Here is a 17,951-nt window from a genome sequence, read left to right on the forward strand (position 1 = left end):
TCTAATTCCCAAATTACAGCTACTCTTTTTTTAATTCCCACCATACTGTCCACGTCACCGGTTCAGTGAGAATTTTTTTAAAAACGGGTTTATTAGAAAACCGCTACTTCAAGTAGCGGTGTGCTACTAAAAACCGCTACTTCAAGTAGCGGTTTACTTATTAGAAACCGCTACTTGAGGTAGCGGTTTATATTTAAACAAATTTTCACAAAGTGGGGTTGTTGGTGTTTTGAGGAAAACCGCTACTTGAAGTAGCGGTTTACTTATTAGAAACCGCTACTTGAGGTAGCGGTTTATATTTAAACAAATTTTCATCAAAGTGGGGTTGTTGGTGTTTTGAGGAAAACCGCTACTTGAAGTAGCGGTGTTTTGAGGAAAACCGCTACTTCAAGTAGCGGTTTACAAAATTAAAACCGCTACTTCAAGTAGCGGTTTATTCTCATAACACCGCTACTTGAAGTAGCGGTTTGTTGCTGGACCGAGAAAAAAAAAAACGGTTTGTTTTCCTTAACTGACGTGGACAGTATGATGGGAATTAAAAAAAGAGTAACTGTAATTTGGGAATTAGATAATTTCCCAACATTATTTAGGGAAAGGGCTCCATAAGAATTTTAAGTGTAGATATTAAATAATTTTAAATTAAAAAAAATATATTACATAAGTTATTTCATTTCAATTGACTATCATTATTAATAAATTATATTATTATGAATCTATGTACTACATGGACTAAAACTAGTTAGGGGTTGCTCTTTTCACTAAAAATGCAGATAAGTATAGTTAAAGGAAAAATAAGATTTGATAAGGTTAGCCAAGTTCAAATTACAACTAAAATAAGTTCACTTAACTTTAGATAAATTCAAATCTGGTGAATAGAATACACTTATCAAATCAGATCCTACAAAATCAGAAAAAATTTATTAAGAAAAATAGCTTAAACAAAAATGATAAATAGTATCTAAACAAATTTAAACCAAAAATCTAAATTTCTTTTCCTCACCCTTAAATAAGCTGACTCATTCCTCCATCCCCTATTCCTATCTCCATCTCCACCCCCTTCTATCAATACCCCCTCTTCCCAATAAAAACCAAAATCAACCCTACAAAATCAGATTCTCACAAAATCCAAACCCAAAAAAATAAAAAATAAAAAAAATGGCACAAGGGGTAGGAAAGATGATAAAAACCGCCGTAGGAGACGGCTTAATGTCCTTCGGTTGGATGTTTACGGCTTCGACACTCGGTATCGCCACCGCGGTCGTAGCCGAACATTTTGGAGTTAATGAGGATAGTAAGTTGATACATGCTATCTTCACCGGTATTATAATGATTCATATTGTATTTTGTGAAGGTATGACGGTGGCTCTTGGTGGTGCTTGCTTTAATCCCACCGCTAACGCCGCCATGTATGCCGCCGGTATTGGTGATGATACGCTCTTGTCAATGGCTGTCCGCTTTCCTGCCCAGGTAATTTATCCTAACTTTCCTTTTAACTTGGTTTTTGAGTCATATGATTTGGGAATACACTATTTATGATTCATTTGATAAATACTTGTATAATGAAAATGAATTATTTTAACGGCTGGTTTGATAACTGGTTATTATAATTATAAAAAGAATGAATTTAAGTGTAAAAATTGATATTAGTCCTATCGTTTTTAATTTGATAGGAATAGCTTTTGTGATTGAATTCTTAATACGGATGAATTATGGTTTTGTCATGGCCTCTTTGAGGCTATTTAGATTTTATTTTATTTTATTTTTTAATAAAAAAAAAATTATATTATATGGGATATGGGATAATTCAATTTGAGGTTTAATAGTGTTTATTTATACAACTTTTTTGACACAGTTTATATATTATACAACTATAGATGAATCAACCACTAACATATGTTGGTCAAATGGATGTACTAATTAAGTAAACTTGCTAATCATCAATAGTGATTCTCATTAATTACTTGAGGTCGACTTTAGAGGGTGGTGGCCAGGTAGGCGGGAAGCTATCAAATACAAAGCACTTCTATTTCATCAAGATTGTTAATCGTTCCGTTTTTTTTTTAATGGAATGTTATTATAAAATAATATCAAAGAAACATCTATATAGATCTATCAAAATAGATTGTTTATCCGATGCACATGATCCAACATGTCTCCATTAAAGAACTAGAAATGGAGTATCAATCACTAAGTTTGTTTTTACCTTCTTTTCAATTCTTTTCGATCAATAAAGAATATAGGACGTGTTAAATTTTTTGCATCTATGCATATGATGAACTATATTTTGTTGCACCGTTTTTGAGGGGGTAGATCTTAAAAGTATGGGTACTAATAACACTTTTTGTCTCAACACATAATACAAAGAGAAAAGGCAACTATACAACTGGAAATATCCACCTTTAATAATACGGCTAAGCAACAAATTGGTCGTTAGAAACGTAACGAATAAGAGATTATACAAAAAAAAAAAGAGATTATACAAAGTATTTGGTGATTCATACGTTATGGGTCCCACCTTTCATCTCTACAATTGAATTTTGACCAATAATCCAGCTCCAAAATTTTTGGGGGTGAGATTGAGAGAACAAACTTCAATCAACAAGGGAAGGACAAATATGAGAAATATAAGTGGTAGAGTACCTATAATCGTATATTGAGTTGATCTTATAACAAAATTCGAAATTACTTTGTACTCCGTATTTGTTATTGTACAACACAATACCGAAACTAGTTAATGATATTACGTATAGGTATAACTTGAGATCATGCCATCTATTAAAGTCTTCCAATAAAATCGTGTAAAGGTTGTTAATTAAGAATTGATGAGAAGAACTCCAGCTTTTAAGATGAACAACCTCAAAATTAGGTAACCTATTTGCAACGTTATTTTATTTGGGCTTATGAAGGTTGTTAAGAATTGATGAGAAGAACTCAAGCTTTTGAGATGAACAAACCTCAAAATTGGCTAACCCATTTGCAACATTATTTTATCTAGGCTTATGAACCTTTTTCTCATATTTCACACAAGTATTATAACAAATTATATTATTGGATCTCATTAGAATTTTTCTTTTTTTTTTTTGGACTTCATTAGACTTTTTTAGATTTATTAACTGTCCCTTAAAAAAAAAAGAATTTATTAACTGTTTTTGGTCATATTTGAACTTATCACCCATTATATTATCAGAACTTATATTCTCTTAATATTATCTTATCTTATTCATTAAACGCAAAATAAGTAGAAATAAGTTAATCAAAGAGAAAATGCATATCGTTGATATTATCTATAAGCTAATTTTTCGCTGTCATTCCTTATCAATACAATTTACAAAAATCTAACCACCGCCCATTCCCTATGTATATATCTAAATCATTCTCTAAGGTTTGAAAAGAGTACTCCGTATTGCTTTTGTGTTTTGTCTTTATAAAAACTTCTAACGGACACACACATCTTCCTTTAGGTTATCTACACTTAAAATTAGTATTTCCTAGTTAATATCACCCAATTCTCGATCTTCTTCAATCTGATTAGACAAATTAAAAAGGTGGTTTGGCAATTATTTTTAAACTAAAAGAGCAGAAACTGGTATTGTGTTAGATTTAACATTCACAATCAAGCAACTAACAACAATAAAGAAGTAACACTACTTGCATTTCTTAATTATTTTTTCTATCTCAATTAAGTATATAACACTAAAGTGGTGCAAAATCTAGATGATGCAATTTTCAAGTCTAAAAACCTGTGTATTGCCTTATTGGCCTCAAAGATGCACAACTTTACAATTCATTGACTTTTGATTAGAGGTGGTCAAAAGCACGCCCGACCCAATCTGAAACCGATCCGAAAAATATCTAATTCAGATTTGGACTCGTGTGGACATAAAAATTTAGTATGACTTAACTTTAAAAATTTACCTGACTCAACCCGACCATATCAGACCCGATCCAATCATCCGAATTGACACCCCTACCTTTGATGATTAAGATTTAAGACGGGATTGATCTCTGCCCACTTTCTCACCAAAAAAAAATTAAAAAATAATAAAAAATTAAGACGGGATACATTTATTTGAGGACATAGGAGATGACCCCAAGTGGATTGGGGATTCGATCCTCATCGCCCATTCCTCTAATAAGGTGGAGGACCTCCTGTATCTTATCGACTTAAAAAATGGAATGAATTTATTTAGGTATAAAACCTTGTATCTAGTTTGTTATTATATCAACATCAGTGGAAAACTAGGAACCTTGCAATTGGCAAAATTGTAAAATAATAAATGGCCATCCAGGCTACCTACCAAGAAAAGGGTGCGACTACCCATCATTAGGGATGACAATGGGTCCGAGATCTTACCTAGATCCTGTTAAATCGTATCCCACCCTAAAATATGGGTATGGGTCTTATTTCTGTAGACTCTTATGGGTATGGGCAGGGTATGGGTCTAGGTGGCATCGGGTAGGGTAAGGGTTCAGGGTTTATAGACTCAGACCTTACCCATGGACCCTTAAGACCCATACCCTACCTAGACCCGTAAAATATATTAACATAGAAAAAGTTTCAAAATCAAATAGATTAAAAATCTCAAGGATGTTGATTTTATAGGATGGCAATGATGAAATTGAGTATGATACGAAAGACAACTATTAATAGAAGGCTATTGACTTTGTAGTTGTGTAATTAAATTTACAAGAATAATAATAATTTGTATTTACAAGGACAATAATAAGTTGTATATCTATCTATCATCCTAATATATTTGTTATTTAATTGTTTTACGATATGTCAAATTCATCGATCATGTTCTTATGTATTAGTTTTTTTTTTTTTTTTTTTTTTTTTTTTTTTTTTTTTTTTTTTGCACAATACATGCAATCGTACAATTAAAAATAGGTAATAAAATTTGGAAAAAAAAATTAGCGAAGGACCCATATTGGACCCGGAATCCTACCCTGACCCTGACAGACCCATAGGGTTCTGGTAAGGGTCTTAAAATTTTAGACCCTAAGGTTATGGGTGGGGTATGATGGGTTCGAGTTTGGGTATTGTTGGACTCTACATAGACTATACCCATTGTCCATTGCCATCCCTATTTATCGTGTTACCACAAGTCCTCACCATGTTTCGACTAAGGTCTTGTTTAGTTCAACTTAATTTTACTTGTTTCACGAAAAATATTATGTTTAGAAAAAATTAGTTCAAATCAAATCATTGTTTTATGTTCAAATTTTTATCGTTAATTATCTTTAATTTCGTAATGAAAAAATATTATGAAGTAACATACTTATATTAATAAAATACACATTACAAATCTAACAAGACCCTAAGGTTAAAGGTTGATAAAATCAAACGATCAGATATCACAAGATCATATCAGACAATTTCAAATAAGTAAAAATAAGATTAAACAAATCCTTTGAGAGAAACTTTTTATGGGCTTTAAGTTCATTGTCTTTAGGGTACTGATGTGGTTCCTATAGGCCTTTATACCATGTTTGCATCCTTTGAATTGGGGTAGGTTGTTAGAACAATTGGAGGATTAAATACAAGAGGGATTGGATACTCTAGGCATGTAACATTGCAAAATTACTAATAGTTTAATTTTGACCATTAAAAATTTTATTACATGGTTAATTTAACATAGTCATTGAGATACTGAGGTTAAAGATGATTGTGGTTGGTACCCGTGCCTCTGATGAGCCCATGTTCCATGGCAACATAGTAACATACTAACATGTTGTGCCTTGTCTACATGGTGTCCGGGTCATGTCGTACTTTTGTGTGTGTTCTATTAGGTCGTGCAATGACTCGTCTCAGTCCGGCCTAGTGCCATCTTTATGTGCAGCACAAAGAAGAGACCAAAAATACCTTTTGTTTTCAAAACCAATTTACTACGGAGTTGAATTTTGTATCTGGGTTTTTTTTTTTTTTTTTTTGGACACCATGTATCTGGGTTTGTTATGACACTCTTGAACAAAAAATAGTGTGACATGTGATAATATTGGTTTAAATTATTAGATAACTATTACTTCCTCCGTCCTTTTATTAGAGTCTCATTTCTCTTTATTTGTGAGTAATAAATATTAGAAATGGAAATCTAATAAAAAGAAAGAGGAGTATCCAAGGTGAAAACATACACATGCAAGTAAACTAAAACTTGTGCAAATGTATCTATTCTTCCAATATCTCCTAATTATCATAAAAGCACGACAGCCTCCACGGCACGATGAATTTCTCTAAACCAAAAGATGATGACCACGAGTATATAATTATATAATATCTTTTATTAAGCATCATTTTTTTAAAAAAGAATTTCATTAAGCATCGTAGTATTCAACTATTCAATTTCTTTAAAGCATCATCAAAGTATGAATGTAATTTAAAGATGGAGGAAGTATTTTGTATTTCTCTTTTACTCCCTCCTTCCCTTTTTTATATTCTCTTATGGGCATTTTTCACGGGAATTAATAAACACAAATAAGAATAGTTAAAGTATATTGAAAAAGTAAATTGACATTGGGTATGCAAAAAAGTAAAGAGAGAAAGTAATAAAAATACATGAAAAAACAAAATTTACATGAGAAATTTAAATTTGCACAAGTATTGTTGCAAATTGGAGGAAATTTTAGTAAAAAATTAATATTAACGGTTGTTGGAAAAAGCAAATGAGGTGAACATTTTGGGACTAAAATTTGCCTATAACAAACTATCAAAAGGGGACGGAAGGGGTAGAAGATAACAACCACAAATATATAATATCATCATTCACCAAGCATCACAATATTCAATCATCCATAATTTGTTGGTGCTTATAAAGAATATTTATATAAACCATAAGCAATTTATTTCTTCATTTATTAAGCATGAAATCCACAAGGTACACCAAAAATTCAACAATCAAATAATTAATTAACAAAAAAATTAAAAATAAAAAATTAGGTAAGTCACACTAATTCCTTAACCATAAGCTACACCCTTCCAATCCCTCCATCCTATCACCCGTTGACACCTGCAAATCCCATCATACCCAACAACTTAGAGAGAGAAACTCTCTGAAAGAGGAGAGAGAAACCTTCGAAGCTCGCAACAATGGCGTCAACAATGGCGGCGATTAAGATGGCAATCGGAGACGCTGTACTCACCGCCATGTGGGTTTTCTCGGCGTCAACCATCGGTCTTTTCACTTACCTCATTTCTACTTCGCTCGGAATTCAGGGACCTTTAACCCTAGTTATCACTACCACAATTGTCGCAACTCTTGTTTTTGTCTACACTTTTGTCGGGCAATTGCTTGGTGGTGCTAGTTTTAATCCTACTGGAACCGCCGCCTTTTACGCTGCTGGTCTTGGGGGTGATTCTCTTCTTTCGTTGGCGTTGCGATTTCCGGCTCAGGTTGATTTTGATTGTTTCGGGTTTTTGTTTAGTTTGATTTGATGGCTTTGGAAGTGGGATTGTTTAGAATTGGTGAATTTGGTTGTTATATGTTTTGAATTTTGTGTTGTGTTAATTGAAATTGGATGATCATTAATGTTGTTTGAATGTTAATGTGGAAGATGTTTTAGTTTCAGAAGTTTTGATATCAGTGGAGTTGACTTTTTGTGTTTAATTTGATTTTCTGTGAAAGTGTGGCCGAGACTTTAACCAATTAAACTAGTTTTAATGTAACGTGGTTTAGTGATGTGATATAATTATGCCAGGAGAGTTTTTAGTAGGGGGTGTTGGTGTTTAGTTTCGATTGAAATGGAATGTATGTTTGATTGACAGAGTTGACTTAACATGCATGGGGAGTTTGAGATGTTTTCTCAAGAAGTTTCAGGATCACTGTCGTTTTAAGTAAGTGTAGGAGTGCAGGACTAGGAATCTGGGGTGAACGACTTTGGTAGTAATTGAAGTTTTTTTGTGGAATGTTTATATCAATTCTTGTGATTTTGGTTCATGTTGTTGAAGTATATGGTATGAAAATCCTGCTAGATTTAACTAATTAAATGACTTCTTGGCCAAGATTTTATTTTGCTGGATTTTCACTAAAACATCAGTGGTCAAAATTGCTTTCTTTTTCATCTGACTAGCTATCAATTGTCTGTTTGTCTCGTTTTCATAGTAGTTAGAATGTGCAAGTTTTTCCCTTTTCTCTGTAATTGGATGCGTATTCACTATTTGGTCTCGCCTGATGCTTAAGTGATGCATAATATTTGGTTAGAAGTTTTATTAGATTCTTCTTCTTAATTCACAACTCCAAACTTTGAGAAAATTCCAATAAACAAGCATTTAAAAATCACCTGTTGGCTTTCTCTTGACAAGTGATCTCGTGGTTTATAAGTGTACATCTATTCTATGCCCTTTTTATGTTGTTACATTTTGACTATGTAAGCAGTCACATCCTCTGTAACATTTAATTTGAATTGTAAAGATTAAAAAATTCGTTTGAAACTGTAAGGTGATTTTGCTACCAATATATATATTTCTGATGATATGAACTTTTTTTATGGCAGGCGGCTGGTGCTGTTGCCGGTGCCATAGCAATCTCAGAAGTGATGCCAAGTCAGTACAAACACATGTTGGGGGGACCTTCCATTAAGGTTGACTTGCATACTGCAGCCATGGCAGAAGGGGTGTTGACTTTTCTTATAACCTTGGCTGTCCTCATCATTATCATCAGGATTCCAGGTCACATGTTGGTGAAGACATGGCTGCTTGCCATGGCTACTGTAACTTTGGTTGTTGCCGGCTCCAGTTATACTGGACCTTCAATGAATCCTGCCAATGTAAGTATATTTTTGCTGAATGACTGTGTGCCATATCTGTTCTGAGCTAAAGTCTTTCCATTGATTTAATTATGTCCCCATTAGCTGATTTATGTGCACCATTTATTATAAGCAGTTTCATCACTAGTGATTCTACCCCACAACATTCCCCGCAAATCTTCAATCATAATTTGGATTATTAAGTGGCTGGAAAACATAGCTTAATAGGTTCAAAACAGGATTTATGTCCTGATCAGCCCAATAAACTAAGAACAGTGGGATTGTCCATTCATAAGCTGCGTCCCTGTCTTTAGTGTCACTGCCCTTTATTTTATTTTTTTCCTCTGCTATCCTTTTTTGGACTATGCTCTTCGCCAAGTGAGAGTAGTTACCTACTTACCTCTCAGGACTGCTGTTGCACTGTCATTAGTGTCATACTTTTGTATCAATTAAAGGAATGTTGTGATTATGCAGAATGAAATGCGTTATGCATTACTTATTAATATACCCTGCAGACTTTTGCAGAATAATGAAGTTGGCAACTGGTACCCATAGAGCTTCAAAACCAAATGATATCCTTGTTTTCCTTTCTTTATGACAATGATAGATTCAAGATACTTTGCCTGGTATAGTGGAAAAGTACATATGTTAGTGATGTATGTTGTGAACATTGAACCCCCCTTAAAAAGACACCAGATGAAAGGGTACATAATGCAGAAAAGATGACATATGAGTTTACTTTGATGCCATTGCTGTGGCCATTAGTGGAAGCAGTAGACGAGGAGGGCTTTCTGTTCTCTCCATGAGATTGATTGAGCAAAAAATGCTGCAGTTTTGTAAATTATGCATTGACCATGAATAATTTAGCTACGTGGTTTAGTAAAGGAGATCGTCTCTTATTGTATTACAACTACTATGATTTATTTCTTTTATTGTATTACTGTGTAGTAGATAATTAATTGTCTTATGTTGTTCTTGCAGGCGTTTGGATGGGCATACATTAGAAAACAGCATAATACATGGGATCAGTTGTATGTTTACTGGATCTGTCCCTTTATCGGTGCAATTGGGGCTGCTTGGGTGTTCAGAATCATCTACCCGTTGCCTAAAAAGCAGAAGAAAGCGCCAAAGAACAGGAAAGCAGAGTAGTTTGGTTCCATATTGCTACAAGGAAATTAGTTGTTCATAAATTAATGTGGTAATTTAACCACATTCTTATTTTTCATTACCTTCAATTGTAATATGATAACATCCGAATTATGAATTCTCATAGATTCATAGGTGGGTTTGGTAAGATGTTAGGAATGAAGTTGTGCAATTATATTATACAAAGTAGTGTTTCAGGTTTTGATTGCAGGCTTGGCCTTTAAATTTTGTCAAGAACGAACAACAAAGCAAAAGAATATAATCCAGCCAAGAATTCCTAGTTGCAAAAGCTATATTATGGTCCAAGCTTAATACACACGTTAGCATGACTAATGGAACAAGATGTAAAAGAAGATATGGAAAGGATGTCTTGCTGATAATGCTTGAAATTTTGGGTGGTACTGATTGAGCTGCCTGCAATAAGTGCAAACGAGTATATATGTCATCTCTGATTTTCAGGCTTTGTAAGGCCTCGTTAGACTGTAAAATCCTCTGGCTGTACTGATGTAGTGGCCAAAATGCGCTCTCTGCTGGTCAATCTCTCACTAGCAGATCCAATGCTAGCTGTGCTGCTCTTCTGTCAATTCCATTTCCAGGATCCATATATCTATCAACACCTTAACAGCTGCACCAATTTCAAGTCCGGCTAGTATATGACTGTATGTACGAGTGGGTGCGCGCTTGCACACACGCTCACACAACTGCTTATGTGAAGGGGAAGCTGATGCTTTATAAACCCTTACCTGAGTAGCCACATGAATTTTTTTACTCATCCTAATTTCATGACGAAAGTTTATTGTGCACATTTCAAAAAGGAGGAAAAGTAAATAACTTGTGTAGCAAAGCATCAAATCAGCAACTTTAAGGCAAAGAACACATGCATATGATGCATTCATGTATGATGTAACATCAAACTATTCCTTCAATCATGCAATTAACACGACGTTTCCATTTACTCCTAACAAGAAGGGAGGCAAGAGCAAGCAAAGGGCTTTCTAAGATGTACTTTTTCTTTACATCCCTTACTAGAAAAAAAAAAAGGCATTTTACCCTCACAATCTATCGACAGTCACAAATCTCACAATGTGTTTTGTATTTGCTAGTTTGCTTCTTTAATTACCATATACCTTGCTTAAACCATTTGGGTTTGTTGCTTGGTTCTAGTCTTCCACAATTAACAATTTCCTAAATCTAGTTGATGTGTTTGTCAATTGGCGCCTTCGAAATGTCGATTTCTTTAGTTGTGGTGACTTGGTGGCCTAGTCGAAAAAGGGTGAAGTGTTATGGCGGACTTGTTGTCTCATCAGCACTAACCTCTATTGCAATGGATCACGAATGACAATTACATCTTTTTTTTTTTTTTTTTTTTTTTTTTTTTTTTTTTTTTTTTTTTTTTTAGAAAAACACCACATGATTATGTTACCCTCTTACATTGTTCTTTACAATAAACATAACAAACTCTACCTATTAACCATACTAGTTTTACAAAATCTATTACTCCATCTATCATTTTTTTCCCCTAAAGATTTTGTGTTATATCAAACTATCAATCATACAAAACTTGTGAATTTTGTAATAAATAATTGATTCTCATATAAATAAGTGTAATTTACATCCTTCAGTGAGATGTAGATTTGGCAATCCTGACCCACAAAATTGATAATCTGATTCGAATGATCTGAAATTGATCCGATTCATACTCGACCCGAAAATAGAGTTGATCTGATCTTAACAGACACCCGAACTAATTTGATCCAACTCGAATAATCAAATATTACTCGACCCGAAGAATCCAACCCAGACTCGACCCGAATGACCCGATTGTGAGATGTGAAAACTGAAAACTACAATTGCTTACTCTCCGACACTACCCTTGAAAGTTCCCCTACTTTTCCTCCGTACAAATCAAATAATTTTATTTTTAAAAACTCCATACTATATAAGTACCCGAAACCATCAGAACATTGGAATACATAAATCATTTTTATTTCTATCATACTCTAACATCATAAATCTCTTCCCTTCCCTCCCTTAGGAAGAGAGAGTGAAGAGAATTTATCAAAAAAAAAACCCAAAAAAATTAATCACCCATTTCACCAAATTCCCCAAAAAAATCATAATTTATCCACCCAAATCAGAAGAACTGGAGTCGTCGGGTGGTGTAAACGGGCAGATCAGATTCAGATCGCCGTCATCGGCGGAGCTTTTCACGGAGGGTCAGGCACCGCCATTGTCGTCGTCAAACCCAGTTGGGGTTTCATCATCAACTTCCCCAGCATCATCTGATCAACCCCATCTACAAGACGCACACCACTCGTTCGACAAAATGCTTAAGAAAAACAAGTATCAACAAGAGTCGTTTTCTGACAAGATTTACCGTTATAAGGGTATAATTCTTGTGATTACATTGCCCCTTTTGCTGATCTCGTTTGTTCTGTATATGATGCCGGGTCCCACTGATGAAGGGTTCTCTCCTAGGAAGATGAAGACTGGTAGTTCTGTTGCGGTTGGTGGTAGTAGATATGCTGTGATCTTTGATGCTGGGAGTTCTGGGAGTAGGGTTCATGTTTTTCGTTTTGATAAGAATTTGGATCTTGTTCCCATTGGTAATGATCTCGAACTCTTTGTTCAGGTGAGTGAATTTTTGTGAAAATTTTGAATTTTTATTTAGTGGGTTTGATTTGGATGTAAGTTTAGTTTTGTGGGAATTTTTCAAATTTTCTGAATTCTGCTTTATGCTGATTTGAGAGTGTTAATTGTGTTTGTGGTATTTAAAGATTAATATGTACTGGGTTTGATTTGGATTTAGTTTTATTTTTGTGGGGATTTGTGAAATTCTTCTGAATTATGCTTTTGAACTGATTTGGGAGTGTTTGGGTTGCTTATGATCTATCTACATAGTATGGATCTAAAGGTTAATGCTGGTAATACATAATTGTTTCTAAGGTTACTTTGATTTTGCTTGGTAATTGGCTTTGCAGTTTCTGAATGGATTTTTATTTTTTCATGAATGTAATTATGGCTTTAATTATGGTGCATTGTACATTGATGGATTTTTGGGACGAGTTCTGATGTGGTTTAAATAATTGAATGCCGGACAAGTCTGAAGCTTATTGTTTCAGTGATTTGATCATCTCTGATTTTTGGTTAGAGTTTGAAATTCAAGAATGAAATCAAAATGCATGATTATTCTTATCTAGTGATTACTGATCAGTTATCTGGGCATAAAAAATGATATATTTGCTTTAGTATTGCAGGGGATCAGTTAACTTAATTGGAAAGGGCTTAGGTAGTTGGTGGATTTGGTTTCTAGAATTGCAATTATACTTGTGATAGGTTTTTGAATCATCTAGTAAACCTTGAGCTCAAGATGTTTCCTCTAGTTTACCCCTGTCCTGGTTTACTTCTGTGTTTAAAGCTACTTGTTTTTCTATTGAAGGCAGGGTTTATCTTTATCCCAACCTTTGCTGAGCTTGCAAAATGATGTTGACTGTATTTGTCTGATTGCCTCTATCCCTATGCAGTGGTTGCTGCTCCTTTTTCTTCTTTCATTTGCTGTTGTGTAATAGTTGGCTTCTTATAGGTGGTAGATGTCGTGTCTTACTTAAAATTTGTTTCATGCTTTTACTTTTCCTGTCAAGCTTCATCATTGAGTGAATAGAAATTAATATGCAATACTTGCAATTGTTATATAACCCTGGTTTTCAATTTTTCTTTGTAGAAAAAACCAGGTCTAAGTTCATTTGCAAGCAACCCTCAGGATGCTGCTAATTCACTAGTTTCTCTCCTAGAGCAAGCAGAAGCTGTTATTCCCAAGAACTTGCTTGGGAAGACTCCCGTCAAAGTTGGGGTAAGCTATGTAGCTGATAGTTCTTCTTCCCTAAATGATCAATTGTCTAATATTTTGTTATTTGCCAGTATAACCTGAAAAAATTGAGCCATTTTCTCTTACAGGCAACTGCAGGTTTGAGGCAATTGGATGGTGATGCGCCTGAAAGAATATTGCAAGCAGTATGTTCTTGACTCTCTTATTTGTCATGCATGATAAATAATTACTTTTTGGTGTCTCTCATTGTTGGGTTGTCAGAGAAGATTTGACAAAAATGTAATTTCTCTTTTTTGTCTTTTAATTGACGTTGGTATCTTATTTTATATAGGTCAGGGACCTGCTCAAGGATAAAAGTGATCTGAAATCAGAACCAGACTGGGTCACTGTCTTGGATGGAAACCAGGAAGGTGCATTTCAGTGGGTATGTGGTCACATCCTTAAACTTCTTTTGTTGCTTATCCTAAAGTCCTAGTGAATTAATTTTTACTACATATATACTGTTATGTGGGCACTTTTAGTAGATTTTGAGGACTAAAGTGGGTAGCAAAAGAAATAGTCTCTCTCTCTCTCTCTCTCTCCCCGCTAGTGTAGTAGTGTTGTCTGTTCACCACTTCACCAATAATTTCTAAGTTCATTGTGAGTCGTCTTACTGTGCCTGTTTTCAAAATGCTTGACTGGATTCTACAGTATTTAACACAGTTTATTGGATTTTTTTGTCCTTTTTTTTGCTACTTGGTGGTTTTTTGAAAGTATAGTCTCTGCTTATAGACTATGTCAATGGTATCCATTGCTGTTTCTCCTCAATGAGAGCACACATGCTTGTCAGGTAGTACCTTTCATTGCCGTACAGTACTATCCCTTTTCTTTTATATGCGATTATGTGTGCTTTTGGTTGCTGATGGTTGTGTTCTTAAATGGGCCTATTTTTATGATGGAACCTAGTTGATTAGTTATAGATTTTGAAAGCGCTCACTCTGTGCATGTGTTTTTCTCCCCTTGAATCCTAATATGCATGACGCTGGATTTAGTGGCTTCAGCATTTGGCATCTTTATGTTAAGCATTTGGAGCTTAATTTGTTTTTCTTCATTGGTGTGTAGGTAACCATAAACTATCTTCTAGGAAAATTGGGAAAGAAATACTCAGATACAGTGGGAGTAGTTGATCTTGGAGGTGGGTCTGTTCAGATGGCATATGCTGTTTCTGAGAGTGATGCTGCTAATGCTCCAAAGGTGTCTGATGGTGAGGAGGCATATGTGAGGGAAATGTATCTAAAGGGTAAAAAGTACTACCTATATGTGCACAGGTCAGCCTGTCTTCTCTCTAAAGTACTTTCTGTGCTTGTTTTTTCACACCTTGTTTCTTTGTCTGTATCTTTGTATCTAAATGAACTTGTCATTAAATTGTTTTGCTATCACCTTTAAGCTCATTGAGGCTTCTTTTTCCAGTTACTTGCACTATGGTTTACTGGCTGCTCGTGCTGAGATTTTGAAGGAAGTTGGGGATTCAGAAAATCCGTGCATATTGCCAGGCTATCAAGGTATAAACTCATTAATTTCTGCTATCATATCCGTCATTATTTCAACTACTGCCCATTGGATTAGGCACATCATATTCATTTGGATGACTTTGTAACATCTTGTTTACAGTGCTCTTTTGCTTCTTTTGTTCCTAAGTAGCTAATTATTCTATTCTTTTGCCATTTTATGCTACAATTGCATGTTTAAGTTTACTGTATGATCCTCAGACCTATCTTAAACTGGTGATTTACACAAGGCACTGGGTGGTTGTTATGCTATGAATGCTATGATGTGTATTCATTTTCATGGTACACAATCCATTCAGTCTAGCCATCTTGAATCAAATTTCTTGTTAGTAGAAGATCTATTAACCGTCCTTTTTCTGTCAACTTGTGCCATATCTGGGAGCCTCTTGAGAGGCATTGGACTGTTCATATGATAGGTTCACATTCTTTGTAGGTGATGCTATGTTTTTCTAAATAAATGAAAATGGATAGTGTTTTTCTTTGATATTTGTACATATTCATGTGTATATGTTACTAGTGAAATTTATTCCCCTAATTTTTTAAGTGCTCTGTTTTGGTGAGTTTGGGTGAATGAGTTATCATTCATACATATCAGATAAACAGCCTGTGGATGGGAATTGTAGATTTACTTATCATCATGGTAATTGACATTATAATCTTCTGCTTTCAAGGTTCATACAAGTACGGAGGAGTTCAGTATGAAGTGTCAGCTTCTCCATCTGGCGCAGATGTGGATTCTTGCAAATCATTTACAGCGAAAGCTTTGAAAGTCAATGAAACATGTACCCACATGAAGTGCTCTTTTGGCGGTGTATGGAATGGTGGTGGGGGTGATGGACAGAAGAATCTGTTTGTTGCTTCATTTTTCTTTGATAGAGCAGCCGAGGTATGTTTTTTAGTTTTTTTACTAGGTTAGAACCCGTGCGATGTGCGGTTTATATAAAACCTATTTTTAATTAAAAATAAATCGCTATTATACATGAATATAAATAAGAATTACCTATATTTTGTAATTTTAAAATTTTTTATATTAATCAAAATTATGATATAGTATTAGTTCAACGTAATCTATTTCATAGTTCAATATAGGAGCTCATTTATTAGTGTGCTATTTAAAACTGTTTCAATTTTCTACGATAAATTGATATATTTTAGTTGTAATGTAGAAGCTTCCAATATTTAATTTCAAAAATGTTAAATATGATAGCTTTCCAAAAAAAAAAAAAGTTAAGAAAAAGAAAAAAAAAAAAAGAAAAGAAAGATGACATCATCATTGCATTTAGGCTGGAAAATTTTTATTGAAAAAGCCACACGTGAGCAATGGTGATGTCAGCAACTTCTGTTTTAGTAATAGTTAATAAATTTGAAATAGTTATGGGGTTCTTCTTCCAACTTAAAATAATCCCTTTCTTCCCACATTAAAATAAATAAAATATAATATAATGAAAAAAAGCAGTACCAGTAGTTTGGTATATCAATTAAACTTCATTTATTGTTTCTGCAGGCTCGTTTTATTAACTCAAAGGAACCAGTTGTCACTGTACGCCCTTCAGATTTCAAGGAAGCTGCTGAGCGCGCTTGTGGCACCAAGATTGAAGATGGGAAATCTAAATTCCCAGATGTAGAAGAAGGAAATCTGCCTTACCTATGCATGGATCTTGTTTACCAATACACACTACTTGTGGATGGTTTTGGTAAGTTGATTCTCTTATCTGTTTCTATGATAAACGATTTCCCTTAGGGCTCGTTAAACTTATTCTAATCTTTTGTTGTGTGCTTGTTCTTTTTACACAGGCCTAAAGCCTTCACAACAGATGACATTGGTGAAGAAAGTGCCATACGGAAATTCTCTGGTGGAAGCAGCATGGCCACTAGGAAGTGCCATCGATGTCATGTCATCCTTGGCATAATTGAGAAATATGTCATCGTTGAAGCTTTTCCCTGCCTTTCAGGCTAGTCTTTTTGTTGGAATTGAGTCTTGACTACTGCTATGATTGGGTGGACAGTGACTCCAGAAGTTTTGACACGCCTTCTTGCTTTCCAGATCTGTACCAAATTGATTCAAAGAACTGCTGTTGGATGACATTAAAAATGACTTTGATACCAGTGACTTATGTCATTATTCTTTGTAATTATTTTATACAATGCCAAGTAGCTGATTGTTTTATTGATCAATTGAAAGTAATACTCCATAGATGATTTCAAATAGAAGTATAGCAGTAGTTGAAACTCCTGTGCTCGGTAAAGAGGTTAAGCTTTATTATTATAAAACAACCAAAAATTAATAAATTGACTTAGGCTTTGGTTTTTCTCACCTTGTTGTCAATTCTTTCAAATTTTAAGGTTTGTGCAAGTTAATTTAATAAGTCAATACTATATACTAAAAGGCATACTAGTAATGACACGTGTCATCTCATGGTGTGTCCTTAATTATTATTATTTTTTTTATATAAAAAATTTATTAATTAAGGAAACAAATCAATTTCCAAAATAATATTATTTGTTGTACATATTCCATATTAATGTAGTATATTTAAAATAAAAAGATTTCACAAATAATTTTTCTAAAACAGAAAATTGGACAATTATAAACCAAAAATTATATTCTTAAAAATATTTTGTGTTCTGTTTTACAACAAAAAAATATTGGTCGGATTTTTTGCCTACTTTTATTTTTAATTGTGTATTAG

At 34.1% G+C, this 17,951-nt stretch overlaps 2 protein-coding genes across 3 annotated transcripts; both read left to right on the forward strand.

Annotated features, from left to right (window-relative positions):
- Positions 1-841: 841 nt before the first annotated feature.
- LOC110683797 (aquaporin SIP1-2-like) lies at positions 842-10,098 on the forward strand. Of its 2 annotated transcripts, none has more exons than XM_021860208.1 (3): positions 842-1,467; positions 8,491-8,763; positions 9,724-10,098. In XM_021860208.1, exons 1-3 carry the CDS (start codon positions 1,156-1,158, stop codon positions 9,889-9,891), a joined length of 753 nt encoding a protein of 250 aa, XP_021715900.1. In that variant the 5' UTR covers positions 842-1,155; the 3' UTR covers positions 9,892-10,098. The 2 variants fall into 2 exon arrangements, with proteins under 2 accessions (XP_021715900.1, XP_021715901.1); XM_021860209.1 differs by lacking the exon at positions 842-1,467 and adding an exon at positions 6,806-7,390.
- Positions 10,099-11,844: 1,746 nt separating this feature from the next.
- LOC110683796 (apyrase 2-like) lies at positions 11,845-17,573 on the forward strand. Its single transcript, XM_021860207.1, has 9 exons — positions 11,845-12,520; positions 13,610-13,738; positions 13,843-13,899; positions 14,046-14,138; positions 14,816-15,021; positions 15,164-15,255; positions 15,933-16,147; positions 16,766-16,955; positions 17,056-17,573. The coding sequence occupies exons 1-9, from the start codon at positions 12,215-12,217 to the stop codon at positions 17,169-17,171; spliced, it is 1,404 nt and encodes a 467-aa protein (XP_021715899.1). The 5' UTR covers positions 11,845-12,214; the 3' UTR covers positions 17,172-17,573.
- The last annotated feature ends 378 nt before the right edge of the window (positions 17,574-17,951 follow it).

Source organism: Chenopodium quinoa, unplaced genomic scaffold (genome assembly GCF_001683475.1).
Source record: "Chenopodium quinoa cultivar QQ74 unplaced genomic scaffold, ASM168347v1, whole genome shotgun sequence".
NCBI classification, from domain to species: domain Eukaryota; kingdom Viridiplantae; phylum Streptophyta; class Magnoliopsida; order Caryophyllales; family Amaranthaceae; genus Chenopodium; species Chenopodium quinoa.